Genomic DNA, 14848 nt, shown 5'->3' with positions numbered 1-14848 from the left:
GATCTGGACTAGGGAAGTGTACTAATCTAGATAAGAAAAGTGTACTGATATGGATAAGAGAAGTGTACTGATATAAACTAGAGAACTGTACTGATATGGACAAGAGAAGTGTACTGATATGGACTAGAGAAGTGTACTAATTTAGATAGAAGAAGTGTACTGATATGGACTAGAGAGTGTACTAATCTAGATAAGAGAAGTGTACCGATCTGAACTAGAGAAGTGTACTAATCTAGATAAGAGAAGTGTACCGATCTGAACTAGAGAAGTGTACTAATCTAGATAAGATAAATGTACTGATCTGAACTAGAGAAGTGTACTAATCTAGATAAGAGAAGTGTACTGATCTGAACTAGAGAAGTGTACCGATCTGGACTAGGGACGTGTACTAATCTAGATAAGAGAAGTGTACTGATATGGACTAGAGAAGTGTACTAATCTAGATAAGAGAAGTGTACTGATATGGACTGGAGAAGTGTACTAATCTAGATAAGAGAAGTGTACTGATCTGAACTAGAGAAGTGTACTAATCTAGATAAGACAAGTGTACTGATCTGAACTAGAGAAGTGTACTGATCTGGACTAGGGAAGTGTACTAATCCAGATAAGAGAAGTGTACTGATATGGACTAGAGAAGTGTACTAATCTAGATAAGAGAAGTGTACTGATCTGAACTAGAGAAGTGTACTGATCTGGACTAGGGAAGTGTACTGATCTGGACAAAGGAAGGGTACTGATATAAACTAAAGAAGTGTACTGATCTGGACAAAGGAAGTGTACTGATATAAACTAGAGAAGTGTACTGATCTGGACAAAGGACGTGTACTGATCTGAACTAGAGAAGTGTACTGATCTGAACTAGAGAAGTGTACTGATCTGGACTAGGGAAGTGTACTGATCTGGACAAAGGAAGGGTACTGATATAAACTAAAGAAGTGTACTGATCTGGACAAAGGAAGTGTACTGATATAAACTAGAGAAGTGTACTGATCTGGACAAAGGACGTGTACTGATCTGAACTAGAGAAGTGTACTGATATGGACTAGAGAAGTGTACTGATATGGACTAGGGACGTGTACTGATCTGGACAAGAGAAGTGTACTGATCTGAACTAGAGAAGTGTACTGATATGGACTAGGGACGTGTACTGATCTGGACTAGGGAAGTGTACTGATATGGACAAGAGAAGTGTACTAATATAGACAAGAGAAGTGTACTGATATGGATAAGAGAAGTGTACTGATATGGATAAGAGAAGTGTACTGATATGGACAAGAGAAGTGTACTGATCTGGAAAAGAAAAGTGTACTGATATGAACTAGACAAGTGTACTGATCTGGAGGGTAGGATGAGGAGGTCATACATCACAATACTGCACGTAGCAGAGGGACTGGATTCGAGATCTCCAGACTCAATATCAGAGCTGCTAAAAGATGTTTTAGGCATGGACAGAGAAATGCTCATGGATAGATGTGTCACACACACACACACACACACACACACACACACACACACACACACACACACACACACACACACACGTCTTTACAGCTCCACCTCACTAAAAAGTGTGAGGAAATATTTAACAAAACAGCAATAACTGCTGCTATGTAGGATTCAAAGTACTGAGGATCACGAGGACAGGCCTTTTTTTTCTGTTTTTTTTTTGCAGACGTTGCGGTTTTCTGCTGACTCCGGTCTCTTGGCTATCCTGTCTGAAACTTAGTTGACGTTCACACACTTCTGATTGTGACAGGATCATGGAGAGCAGCAGAGCGAGGGCTCCGTCACCGAGTCCTCCAGACGAGGATGTTCGAGAGGAAAAAGTCTACGGCAACGTTTTTGCAGAACTTGAGTCAGTAGATTTGGCATTGGGGACAACCTTAAGGTAAATTATTCATATCATGAGTTTATTGTTTTCATGAAATCACAGACCTTTTATATTCTTATATCGTTTATATTCTCTATTATGACTGGTTTCTTTGTCATCTGTCCAGTTCCACATGGTGCTGATTCTTTAACAAACTATCTTCTTCTTCTTCTTCTTCTTCTTCTTTCGGCTGCTCCCATTAGGGGTCGCCACAGCGGATCATCTGTCCCCATACCCCCCTGTCCTCTACATCTGACTCTTTCAACCCAACTACCTGCATGTCTTCCTTTACCACATCCATAAACCTCCTCCTGAGTCTTCCTCTTCTCCTCCTTCCTGGTGGCTCCATCCTCAGCATTCTCCTACCGATATACCCCATGTCCCTCCTCTGAACATGTCCAAACCATCTCAATCTCACCTCCCTCACCTTGTCTCCAAAACATCCTACATGCGCTGTCCCTCTAATAAACTCATTTCTAATTCTGTCCATCGTCGTCACTCCCAACGTCCTCAGTCATCTTCAGCTCTGCTACCTCCAGCTCCACCTCCTGTCTTTTACTCAATACCACTGTCTCTAATCCATACAACATCGTAGGTCTCACCACAGTCCTATACCTTCCCCACCTTCCCTTTCACTCTTGCAGATACTCTTCTATCACAAATCACTCCCGCTATCACTCTTCTCCACCCACTCCACCCTGCCTGCACTCTTTTCTTCACTTCTCTAACACACTCTCCATTACTTTGCACTGTTGACCCCAGGTACCTGAACTCCTCCACCTTCTCCACCTCTTCTCTCATTCACACACATGTACTCTGTCTTACTCCTACGTTCCAGTCTTGTGAAGGTCTACAATCTTGTCCCTGATGTTCTTTGACAGTTTTTTTGGTCTTGCCCGTGGTGGTGAAGAGGTTTGAATGGAAGAGTTTGATTCTGTGACGGGTCTCTTTTATACACATAATGAGTTGATATTGGGAGCACTTTCTAAAAGGTACAGGACTCATTTGGGAATTTGGAACCTTTATTTACATTTTTATTATTAATATTATTATTTTTATATTCAGTCTGTCCTACCATAAAAATTCTAGACTGTTTATTTATTTTTAAGGGTTTTTTTGTAATGCAATCTTTGTAAATAATTATTTCCCCCACTGAATATATAATACAATGAATAAAATTCTTCTTCTGCTTAAATATTATTATTAGTAGTAGTGTAATAGTAAAAGTAATAATAGTTATAGTATTAGAAATAATAATAATAGCAGTAGTTGTGGTATTAATAATAGTCAGAGTAATAGTATTATTATTAGTAGTATTAATAGTAGTAGTATTTAAGCATTTAAACCGTGTGTTTCTTAAAGTCTATTAACATTATATTTATGATATGACTATATTTTGTAATTCACAAAAGAATACTATTTTCACAACCAATAATAACTGTTTATAATAAAAGATTTTTAATAGTAACACGTTTAATAGTAAAAGTATAATAATAATAATAATAATAATAATAATAATAATAATAATAATAATAATAATAATAAAATCTAAATTTTGTGTATATTTTGGCTTAATTATTATTATTATTATTATTATTATTATTATTATTATTATTATTATTATTATTATTATTATTGTTGTTGTTTTTATCACCTTTTTTTTCCTACCCCACACTTTTCCACACTACTACCTCCACTACTAATACTAACAATAATAAAAATATGCATATTGATGATGATGATGATGATACTGATAATGATGATAATGATGATGATGATGATGATGATGATGATGATGATGATGATGATGATGATGATGAAAATGAAGCATGTGAGAACCCACTTGGCATTGCAGTAGTGTATAACAAACATCTTTTGTTTTATTTTGTTATTTTATATATCCATAAGTGTAAGTATTATAATGTGCTCTTGGCTCTAGTTCCTCAGTGAAATGTCCTTCACCACATCAGACAGTAATCACACCTTACACAACACCCCCATCTCCAGCCCACTGTTACTAAACGCAGTGCACTGTTAGATTCCTGGTCGCTCCCAATCGGATACCTAGTGCCCTAAATGTAGGGTTTGCGAACCGTTATTTTGTGCTCTGTGTAGTGCACTTATCTAGGGCGGATTGATTTTGTTTAATGCGCCGTCCTCAGGTCTCTCACTCTCCCCCCCTGTCGGCGGACGCTGGTCACTGCGCGTGCAGGCCGCATTGTCATAAAGTGTCGCTGTGATGAAGACAGAGCAACATGGCGGAGAGTGAAACCCTGGAGAGTATCACCGAGCATGAGCGCATCCTGCAGGAAATCGAGAGCACGGACACGGCCTGTATCGGTCCGACCCTTCGGTAGGAGGTTTTAGCTCGTTGTTGTGCATGTCGGGTATGACTGTGTGCTCTGTCCTCTGTGCTGGAAAGGAAGATGGAGTTGGGCCTTTGTTTGCTAAAGCAGCTAGCCAGATAACGTCATAGAGAGAGATAGTGTGTGTGTGTGTGTGTGTGTGTGTGTGTGTGTGTGGGGGGGGGGGGGGGGGGTTGGTTGGTTGGTTGGACCATACTGACAGGGTCATGAAGAACTGCTTCATTTCTCCCGGGTTGATTAAATGTCTCTTGTTCATTCGAGTCAGAGAGGAAGTGATATAGGGACAGGAAGAGGAGGAAGAGGAATAGATGAGGCTGAGGATCAGCATCTTAAACACACTGAGCTGAGCTCCATCTGGCCTGAGAGCTTCTTCATTATCAGCACCATCATAACCAACATCAGTATCGCCTCTGAACAGCTCATGGGCAGGTGTTAGAATGACGAGGAACATGAGGAAGCCCCTGTAACAGCTTTATTTACAATATTACTGTGCTCATTACACACACACACACACATTCCTACCTGATTTAGATCTGATTCCTGCCTTATTCCAACCTGATTCTTGCCTGATTCCTATCTGATTCCCAACTGATTCAGATCTGATTCCCAACTGATTCCCGAATGATTCCTGCCTGATTCCAACCTGATTCCTGCCTGATTCCTACCTGATTCAGATCTGATTCCTATCTGATTCCTGCATGATTCACAACTAATTCAGATCTGATTTCTATCTGATTCCTGCCTGATTCCTACCTGATTCCTACCTGATTCAGATCTGATTTCTGTCTGATTCCTGCCTGATTCCTACCTGATTCAGATCTGATTTCTATCTGATTCCTATCTGATTCCTGCATGATTCACAACTGATTCAGGTCTGATTTCTATCTGATTCCTGCCTGATTCTTACCTGTTTCAGATCTGATTTCTATCTGATTCCTGCCTGATTCAGATCTGATTTAGGCCTGATTCCTACCTAATACAGATCTGATTCCTGCCTTATTCAGATTAGATTTTTGCCTGATTATCAAAAAACCTTTACGCTGCTGATTAGATGTGTGTCGTAGCAGAGAAGCACGTGATTGTAATCTATTTAATTTGTAACCAGATACCTGCTAGTCAGAATGAGTCGCACCCGCACCATCACACCGCCCCCCCAAACCGAGTTTTATGACCTCAGCGTTTCACTCTGATCATAGAAAATGGCACGTTTTGTGAATCAGCAAAAAAATGCTAATATAAATAAGGTTTAAAAACATGAATATTTTTTGACACTTAATTAAAAAATCTTAATTCTGATCCAGCGCCAAAAACAACATCCGGTAACAGAAACTGATTGAAACCTTGAGGGCCAGTTCAATGTCAGAACCACAAATTTGGCAACACGGAGATCTGTTTATGCGTAACTTCCACTTCAGGAGTGTTTGTTGCTTTGTGATGTTCCTCTATAACAGAACGTAGTGTCTACTAGGGGAAGTTTTCTGGCTTTTTCCCCTTTTAGATCATATTCTAGCTGAGGGAAATAGTAGCACAGTGGGTAAAGTTTGGACTTCTGTCATATCCCAGTGCCTCTAAACGATCACTCTTGAGCCCCTGAGCAAGATCCTGCTCAAAGGTGGTAAAAATGATCAAACATGCATATTGTAAAGATTGTTGCAAAAAAATTTGACTTCTGTTTTCTTCACAAGTTCTTATGTTTCAAGGAAGTAGATTTTATGAAATACCAGATAAATTTAGTATTAGGTAAAGACAAGTTTATGTTTGATTAGATGTCCAGGAAGAAGTAGGTTGCTTTTATAGTAGGCACATGTCCTTTAATTTCAGCATTTCTGCTACATATCGAGTATGAACCCCTTCAAAAGCCACCACACTGCCTCGTGAACTTACATGTGAATATTCATCTTAAGTCAAAACCAAAACATACGGTTTCCTATCTCACGTTTACAACTATGGAATAACGGCGTTACCCGTTATATTTTAATAACGTTCAGCCCAACGCACGGAATTCTCCGTTCTGATTGGTCAGAAGGTGATGATGCGGCATTCGTTCTAATACGCTCTTGCTCCTTTGCCTGGGTGTCGTTGTTGATGTGGAGTCTCCAGTGTCAGTGCAACAGTCAGAGGTAAAGCTTTTTCCGTCACTGGGAAGTCTTCAAGAAAGAGGAGTTTCCGAGAAATTGAGAGAAAGTTAGAACCGCTATTGGTCAGCAGGCGGCGTTATCCAGAGCTCCGTACAAAATCTATCAATGAATAAATCAACACCGGTTTTCTAGGTTGCAGATTTAGAATAGCACCAGACTCTGAGAGGAATTTAAAGGCATACAAACAAAGAAACAGGGAAAATAAGTACCGTAATTTTCGGACTATTAAACGCACCCAAAATATAAGCCGCACCCACTGAATTTGACAAAGATTTTTATTTTGAACATAAATAAGCCGCACCTGTCTATAAGCCGCACCTGTCTATAAGCATGTCCACACTGAAACTAATAAACTTTACACAGGCTTTAATGAAAAACAGTGTCTGTTACACGGCTTGTATCTAAACAGTAGCCTACCAAGAAAGTCATTGTTCACTGTCTTCCTCCTTCCTTTCACAACTATTTCTCTCTGAGATCTCTCTTTGACATCGTCGTGCGTTTAAAAATCACCATCGCTGAAGCTTTTCTCCCGATGCCGTGCAGCTCAGAACACAGGTGAAGTGTGTTTTTTCATGCCCGGTTGTTTTCAGCGTGACGAATGATTCACATTTCCTGTAGACAGTCCGAGGGAGCGGCAGGTCAAACGTCAGAGGAACATCATCCATATTTATGATGTCAAGTCAAGTCAAGTTTATTTGTATAGCGCTTTTCACAACAGACTCAGTGGGAGCGCATCTGATTTAATATAAAGAATTTCATTGGTTCACCTGAACCCGTTCAGCAATTTTATTGGTCTAATGTTATGGGGCTCAGTTTTTTGGCTTGAAGTTTGTGAAACCGGGAAAAACCCAGAAAAAATCTATAAATTAGCCGCTTCATTGTTTAAGCCGCGGGGTTCAAAGCGTGGTCAGTCAGAGGTCAGAGCTCAGGGTCAGCCAGGATACAACCACCGTGGAGCACAGAGGGTTAAAGTCCTTGCTCAAGGGCACAACAGTGGCAGCTTGATCTCCCGACCTTCTGATCAGTAACCCAAAGTAACCCCTAACCACTAATCTACCACTGAAAGACCATTTACAGCTGCTACGACCAAAGACAACAGGAAGTCAGACACTCTACAACTTGAAATGCAACCATAGAGCAATAAGATCAACGAGGAGTCTCTGTTTTATTAATAATGAACATGTGGCTGTGATATAAGAAGAATAAAACGTGTCAGGGTTGAGTTTTGCTATCGGATAATAACTTTCAGGTGTCATGGTCGATCTGCTTCACATTACATTACCATGTCACTGATTACTATCCTGCATTAGCACGCCCTTTAATGAATCCGGCGCGGTAATCACAAATTGAACCAATCGCTGATCTTCCATCAGCATGGCTTTGGTTATTCTGTAGATGATCCAAATACAGCTTGAGCGATCGTCTCTGTTGGAGTTTGCGTTTTTACGAGCGGTCATTAAAGCGTGTTTCCTGCTTGCGAATGGAACAGAAGCGGAAAAGGTTCACCGTTTCGTCTAAAAGAAGACAGGAAGGAATGTCTTTTCACTCTTTGCAATAACAGGAAGGAGGAAACGTTCAGGTCGAGGCGATGCCGACGCTCGCTGTCTCTCTTTTCCACTTCTGGAAGCATCAGCATTTTCTAAAGAATTGTTTTTCAGGAAAATAAAACGCTCTAGGCATGTTGAATCATTTACTGACTGAATTGTGTGCTAAAGGCATTTGTGACTTTCACGCTCCATGTGAAATTGAAAGGTGGGAAAAATACAGGAAAGCGTTGCTTCGGCGAAACAGGGTTCATCTGTTCCTGTCATCGTCTCTCTTGTAGAAGGAAGCATGCGTGCTGAGAAACTGCTGAGGCATGCTGATCTTAGTTCTTTCCATCAGATTTTCCACCAGTTTAGTCTGGACCAATTCCAACCTTCCAGTAAGGTTTCGCTTATTCTCACAACAGCTTTGAAATCGGAAGGCTGGAACCTATGAGCCCTCTTCCACATGCACACAGACACCCCTGATTGGTTACTTTTTACTCAATGGAGGGATAAAATTCTATGAATCCCCGATGACTGGATGGATACATAGACGTGTGGATGGAGAAAAGTATGAGGGTGGAGAGTGAGTAAAAGTGAGCCAACTTTACTTTCACACAATTTACCAGTGGCTGTACTGTGATGTCATCAGTAGGTGTTTTTTTTTTTTTTTTTTTTTTTTTTAATCTTTCGGGGATTAACGCGTTACCATTCCACAAATCAGCAGATCAGCAATCAGTCTTCTCACCCACTGGTAGTCGATGTACCAAGTTGCTTCATAGTTGCATAACGTTAAACTGTTCTCGGTTTTGTTTCTTGGACTTTCCCACATCTAGTCGTCAACGATACCTCCTCAAGTTGACGGCTCACATTGGAAAAAGAATGTCTCTGTGAACGCAGTTTTAGACTCTGGAATGTCTGTGTCAGCAGTGGGATTCAAGCTTCTGATGTCTGGATGAGGGGGCAAATGTTTTATCACCTGTTTTATCACATGTGCAAAGTTAATATAACATAATGTTAGGTGAGCGAGTTACATGCATTAATGAAGAAAAGAGTGCAGGCAGGGTGGAGTGGGTGAAGAAGAGTGATGGCAGGAGTGATTTGTGATAGTAGGGTATCTGCAAGAGTGAAAGGGAAAGTTTATAGGACTGTGGTGAGACCTGAGATGTTGTACGGTTTAGAGACAGTGGCATTGAGTAAAATACAGGAGGTGGAGCTGGAGGTAGCAGAGCTGAAGATGTTGAGGACGTTGGGAGGGATGAGGATGGACAGGATTAGAAATGAGTTTATTAGAGAGACAGCGCATGTAGGACGTTTTGGAGACAAGGTGAGGGAGGCGAGATTGAGATGGTTTGGACATGTGCAGAAGAGGCACATGGGGTATATTGGTAGAAGAATGCTGAGGATGGAGCCACCAGGAAGGAGGAAAAGAGGAAGACCAAAAAGGAGGTTTATGGATGAGGTGAGGGAAGACATGCAGGTAGTTGGTTTGAAAGAGGCAGATGTAGAGGACAGGGGGGTATGGAGACTGATGATCTGCTGTGGCGACCCCTAATGGGAGCAGCCGAAAGAGACTTTTTTTTTATAAAGTATGTAAAGGGTGAGGCTTTATACATGCGTTAATATGTAACAGTTGTGAATACTAAAGTTGAATCAGGTGTGTGTGGTTAGTGACATGTGGCCAATACACGGAGATGCCATGGCTACTAGGACATGATCACTTTTATAGCACTTTAAAGCATTTTGTAGCACATAGGATAGCTGGAAGGGTAGCTTAAATGTTAACGTTGCTTCTGGGTTGAATTGGTGTCCTTTCTTTCTCTTCATCTGAATCTGACGAGCTTTCACATTTTCAACTTAAAGTCATATACATAAGAAAGTATTGTTTCTTCTGTTCCTGGGTTTGTCTTGCCTTCCTTAATAGAAGTCTAGCTTTCATATAAAGAATATATATATATACGAGATGTTGAAACTCCATCCAGCTTCCACTACCTCCTGAACAAAAGCTGTACCGGATTCACAGGAAGCACCTGCAGCCTGAACCCTCAGACTTCACTTCCTGTGTGGAAACGGTTGCAGGAACACTGCAGTGTGGCTTGTACCTGAACTTGCCGTTTTTGTCCACTTGGGTCAGGGTTTAAAACTTCTCAAGTGTATTCATCTTCACTGGTATTTGCATTTTGTGATCTCAGTATAAGTAACCTTACTGCAAATAAACTATAGGAATAATAGAGGATAGCAATACGTATTTTTATAGTAAGTAGCCTGAGGAAAAGTGGTCTTACCCCAATGTTGTCTTCATGATATTGGAAGAAAGGAATGAAAATGAGTAATCGAATTCAGACACCGGTGGTCTGATACGTTTCTTCATGAAGGTTGAACACCATGCATTAATATGCAGAATATCGTTTATAGTATATTGTTCATTATAAAGAGGGCAAAACAACTGGATTGTCATGTTTATTCGCTATTGCGTATCTTATAGAAATGATTATTATTATTGAAAAAAATGGAAACAGCAGAAATTTGTCAAAAACTCTTTCACATTGGTGTTCTATTTATAAAAAAAAATATATATATTAATGAATTTAAATAAATTAAAGACTAAAGAGAATTAGAAAATATATAAACATTTTGTCCAGAACATTTTTATGTGGGACATTATGGGTACATTTCCATTGAGACATTTTTTTTTGTGTGTGGGGGGGGGGGGGTCCTGTCAGCATCCTCAAGCTGACTCCTGAGGTAAACGGCATCAAATATACTTGTTTTCGCTCGATCTGGTTTTACATCTTTTCCTGAGAAGATTTTCTTTTGAGGAGTGCACGTCGGATGTACACACGAAATCAGAGTGCATTTTTGGGTTTTGTCAGGAACGGATTTGTTCAGTCAGAGCTTTGACACTGCTACAGAATGGCCGACACTCAATATAGTGTTGTACTATAATATAATATACATGTGATTGGGTTTACTTTCATTACAGTAATTGAACTATTTCTAATCAGAATGGAGAATTGAACAGCGCTGTGGTGTTTATAAATCTTATGTAATAAAACGTATAATCATCATAAAGTTCTGTTTTGATTACTATGACAACAGCTCAAAGTCCATCACTTTCACAAGACTTTTTAGCAATCCATTTACTGCGTGTATTTATATGAAAACAAATGGCGTGTGTTCAGCCCTGTATGACCACCTTCTCGTCTGTTGTCTGGGTGAAGCTCTGGGTTGTTTGCATTCAGATTTGCTAAACAAATGACACCTGACCACAGTCACAGCCAACACCCTGTTTCTCTGGGAAATGCTGAGGTAAATATTGTTATATATAGATTCTTTTTGATGAACAAATACAACGGGTACAATCCAGACATGTAGCTCAGTGATGTGAACTACAGTTTGGAAAGCAATAAACTATATTCGGTGGAGTAACAGGAGAACGATTTGACCATTCGGAGCCACAAGGAGGCGCTCCTGGAGCACTAATCGAATCTGTTTGCAGCGTCAGTTCAGGTGGATTGGATGTGCAGCACAGTTTCGGTGTGTTTTGTACCATCGGATTTGTGAGAATGAAAGAGCGTATTGAATATTCATCGTACGTAATTCAAATAAAAGCGCATGCATGTTATTTATTCTGTCACAGTGGTGTGAAAGCAGTGATGATTCTGCAGAGCAATGATCATGTCGAAGGCTCTGTGATTTTCTGCTGATGCTCAAATGACCAGAAGGTTGTGAGTTCAGATCTTATGTAACGTGTGCGCAGTGAGCATGACCCTGTGCACAGCCATCTGGAGCATCTGAGTCACAGCCAGAGAGGTGAAGCACACAAACACTCCAGCAGCCCTCAACACAGCATGAAACACCTGTTAAAATTTCCTGTCCAGCTTTTGCCGAGTTCTGCAAGGACAGTACATTACCTTAATACTGATGCCACTCTCCGGAATTGGAGCTGCCATCATTTGGAGCGGCATCGTGGTACAATTTCACGTTGGTCAGTCCCCCGAGGTTTGGTTTTACAGTCTGCATAATTTTAGGTTACAAAAAGCAAAAACAACTTTGTCTGAGAGGCCTGTAGAGTCAGATATGTACTCCTAAATGTACACCTGAAACTCACTGACTCAGGAGAAATTGGAAAGTGATGGGGAAAAATAAACAGATCTGTGCCAGGTATGTGTAGAAATGACAAAAATCACTCAAGCGTAGAGAACACGGTGCTGGCGCTGAGGATGTTTTGCGAATCATATCCGGTGTTCTCTCATTCGACGATCACCCGCAATCCAAAACACATGCCGTGTTTGGTTCTGAATCTGTTTCTCGCTTTCAGATGGCCGGTACTTGAACAAAACCCGTCAACCACGTCAGGATGAAAAATCGCATTGGGACGGATTCAAGTAAACCGAATTTCATCCCCGATCCGATTTCGATTTGATTCAACACGATATGATTCAATACACTATGATGCTGTGCAATGCAATATGGTACAGATAGTTCTTTGATTTCTTTAGTTCAGTCACACAAAAAAAATAAATGTTCTTAAGTAATAAAACCAGACGTTCATTTTCTTTTCTGTCTCCGGGAAGACGCAGCTCTACCTCTGCCATGTTAATCTGTGTTCTTTGTGATTTTAAAGACATTCATATTGTGTTGTGATACGCCATTCACTCAGCAGCAGTGGTGCTGAGAGAAGGCGCTTGAGAAACCGTTTTGCGAGGAGAAATCAATCTACGTAGAAAATATCAGTCATAATTTTATCAGTCACTTTCTAAATAATAAAAGTATAGCGCATCTACTAAGAATAACATGAATAAATCAGTTTTTACCGACGCAAATCACATCGTTAACTCTTATGTCGATGCGCCGATGCAAATCTCGGCATTTTACCCATAATTACCGGCATTTGGTTGACCAAGTGACAATTTGTACATTGAGCAAAGCTACAAACCATCAACTTTTTTATTTCATTTCTTGCATAGTAAATGTCTGTGGTCCCCTGGTGGTCTAGTGGTTAGGATGCAGCGCTCTCACCGCTGCGGCCCGGGTTCGATCCCCGGTCAGGGAACCAACCCCAGCCACTCTTAGTGCCGGTCCCAAGCCTGGATAAATGGGTAGGGTTGTGTTAGGAAGGGCATCCAGCCTAAAAACATGTGCCAAATCAAACCTGCGGAGGATCCGCTGTGGCGACCCCTAACGGGAAAAGCCGAAAGAAAGTTTTGCATAGTAAATGTCTGTACAGAACTAGATTTTGAAACGTGTAAAAATGTTAACGTGATCATCTACTGATATCTTGTTGAAATTCTTAACATCACCGGCACCTTTGCAGGATGTGGTCATGAATACTTTACTATTAATAAAAAATTTATATTTTTATTTATATTTGTATTTTTTTTTTAATATTAAATATATGAACTTTAAATATTGGAAACGAACTTTCGCTATTGAAACAAGTATTGCTAATATAGATCTTGTTTGCTAGTGCAGTTTGTTTATTAAGGTATGGTTAAGGATTGAACAAATGTGCACTCATTTTGTTTAAATAAATTAAACCTAGACCATATATCCAATGTAATGGGACGCCTGACTTTTCCAGCCATATGTGGTTCTTTCCCCAACTGTTACCGCAAAGTTGGAGACATACAGTTGTCTAGGACGTCTTTGGATGCGGTAGGATGAAAATTTCCCTTCACTTGAAATAGGAGACCCAAACCTGATCCGGCAGGACGGTGTCACTGTGCACAAGGGAAGCTCCATGAAGATATTCCTTACATGGGCTAGAGTGGAAGATAAGTGGTCTGCTATAAAACCCTATTGAACACCGTTGGGATGAATTGGAGTGTACCCCAGGCCTCCTCACCTCAACTACCTGACTTTGTGGCTGAATGAGCACAAATATTTACAGGCACACACCAAAGTCTAGTGAAACATCTTTCCCAGAAGAGTGGACGTTATTATAACGGCAAATGGGGAATAAATGTGGAAGGTTCAAAAAGCTCATGCGAACTTTTGTCCATTTAGTGTACAATAAATTGCAGGCGTTTCATGTAAAATAACAATTCATCATGCTCACGTTAAAGAAAGCACGTTCCTAATAAACATCTAACTATACCTTTGTCGTTTTCAGATCCGTGTACGATGACCAGCCGAACGCACACAAGCGGTTTATGGAAAAACTGGATGCACGAATACGGAACCATGACCGAGAGATCGAGAAGATGTGCAACTTCCATCATCAGGGTTTCGTCGACGCCATCACAGAGCTCCTGAAGGTCCGAGCGGATGCAGAGAAGCTGATGGTAAGCGGACTGGTCACTTTAATTCAAACTTAAAAAAGGTCTTTCAGACAGATGGAGTATCCATATTAATAATAATACCATGTCTCTGAATATTAGAACATTTGTATTAGCGAGAATGCTGATGGGAGAATGTGTGTGGCAACTGGTTTTATAGGTTTTTTGAGCTTTGCTGGTATGTCATGTGAATATTAAATGTTAGCAGTCAATGGAAAATATAGTCGAGTGCATCAGGTTTAATGGAAACCTGGGCTTTTTTTTACAGAGAAAACGGTGAGAACGGTGATTTGAATTCGGTCTTCGGTATACTATATTCTTTTCATTCATCATTTTCTATGTTTCCTTTTCGGTGATGGTTTATGAATGCGCTGCCTGACTTGAGTGGGAAGGGGCTTAACCTCCCCATTGCTCTTATTGCCTACTGAGATTTGGCTCTGTAGCTTCCTGACTAGAAAGTAGAGACTTTTCAAGAGCATTCTGAATGCAGTTTGTAGTACCAGTTTGCGGAAGAAACGCATATGGCTGGAAAAGGTCAGGTGTCCCAGTACATTTGTCCATATTTTATAAAACTAGTGTACAAACATACAGAAACAGATTTTGAGGTGTGTATGTGGGAAAATAAAAAAATTGAGTAAAGCAAATGAGCAGCACATTTAAAGTCTTG

The 14848-nt window shown here is 40.4% G+C and overlaps 1 protein-coding gene across 8 annotated transcripts in view; it reads left to right on the top strand.

The window, feature by feature from the left end:
- Positions 1-1729: 1729 nt before the first annotated feature.
- exoc6 (exocyst complex component 6) overlaps positions 1730-14848 on the top strand; it is a 56825-nt gene continuing 43706 nt past the window's right edge. For 2 of the 8 annotated variants that reach the window (XM_083556957.1, XM_083556954.1), the window contains exons 1-2: positions 1731-1888; positions 14016-14187. In XM_083556957.1, coding sequence (XP_083413083.1) covers positions 1761-1888; positions 14016-14187 — 300 coding nt within the window. In that variant the 5' untranslated portion in view covers positions 1731-1760. Of the gene's footprint in view, positions 1889-4053; positions 4224-14015; positions 14188-14848 lie in introns of those variants that run through there. The other 6 variants (XM_083556955.1, XM_083556959.1, XM_083556956.1 and 3 more) reach the window with 6 other exon arrangements.

Source organism: Silurus aristotelis (genome assembly GCF_946808225.1).
Source record: "Silurus aristotelis genome assembly, chromosome: 12".
Lineage (NCBI taxonomy): Eukaryota > Metazoa > Chordata > Actinopteri > Siluriformes > Siluridae > Silurus > Silurus aristotelis.
The sequence above is the reverse complement of the archived record's forward strand: the minus strand, read 5'-3'. Positions and strand labels throughout refer to the sequence as shown.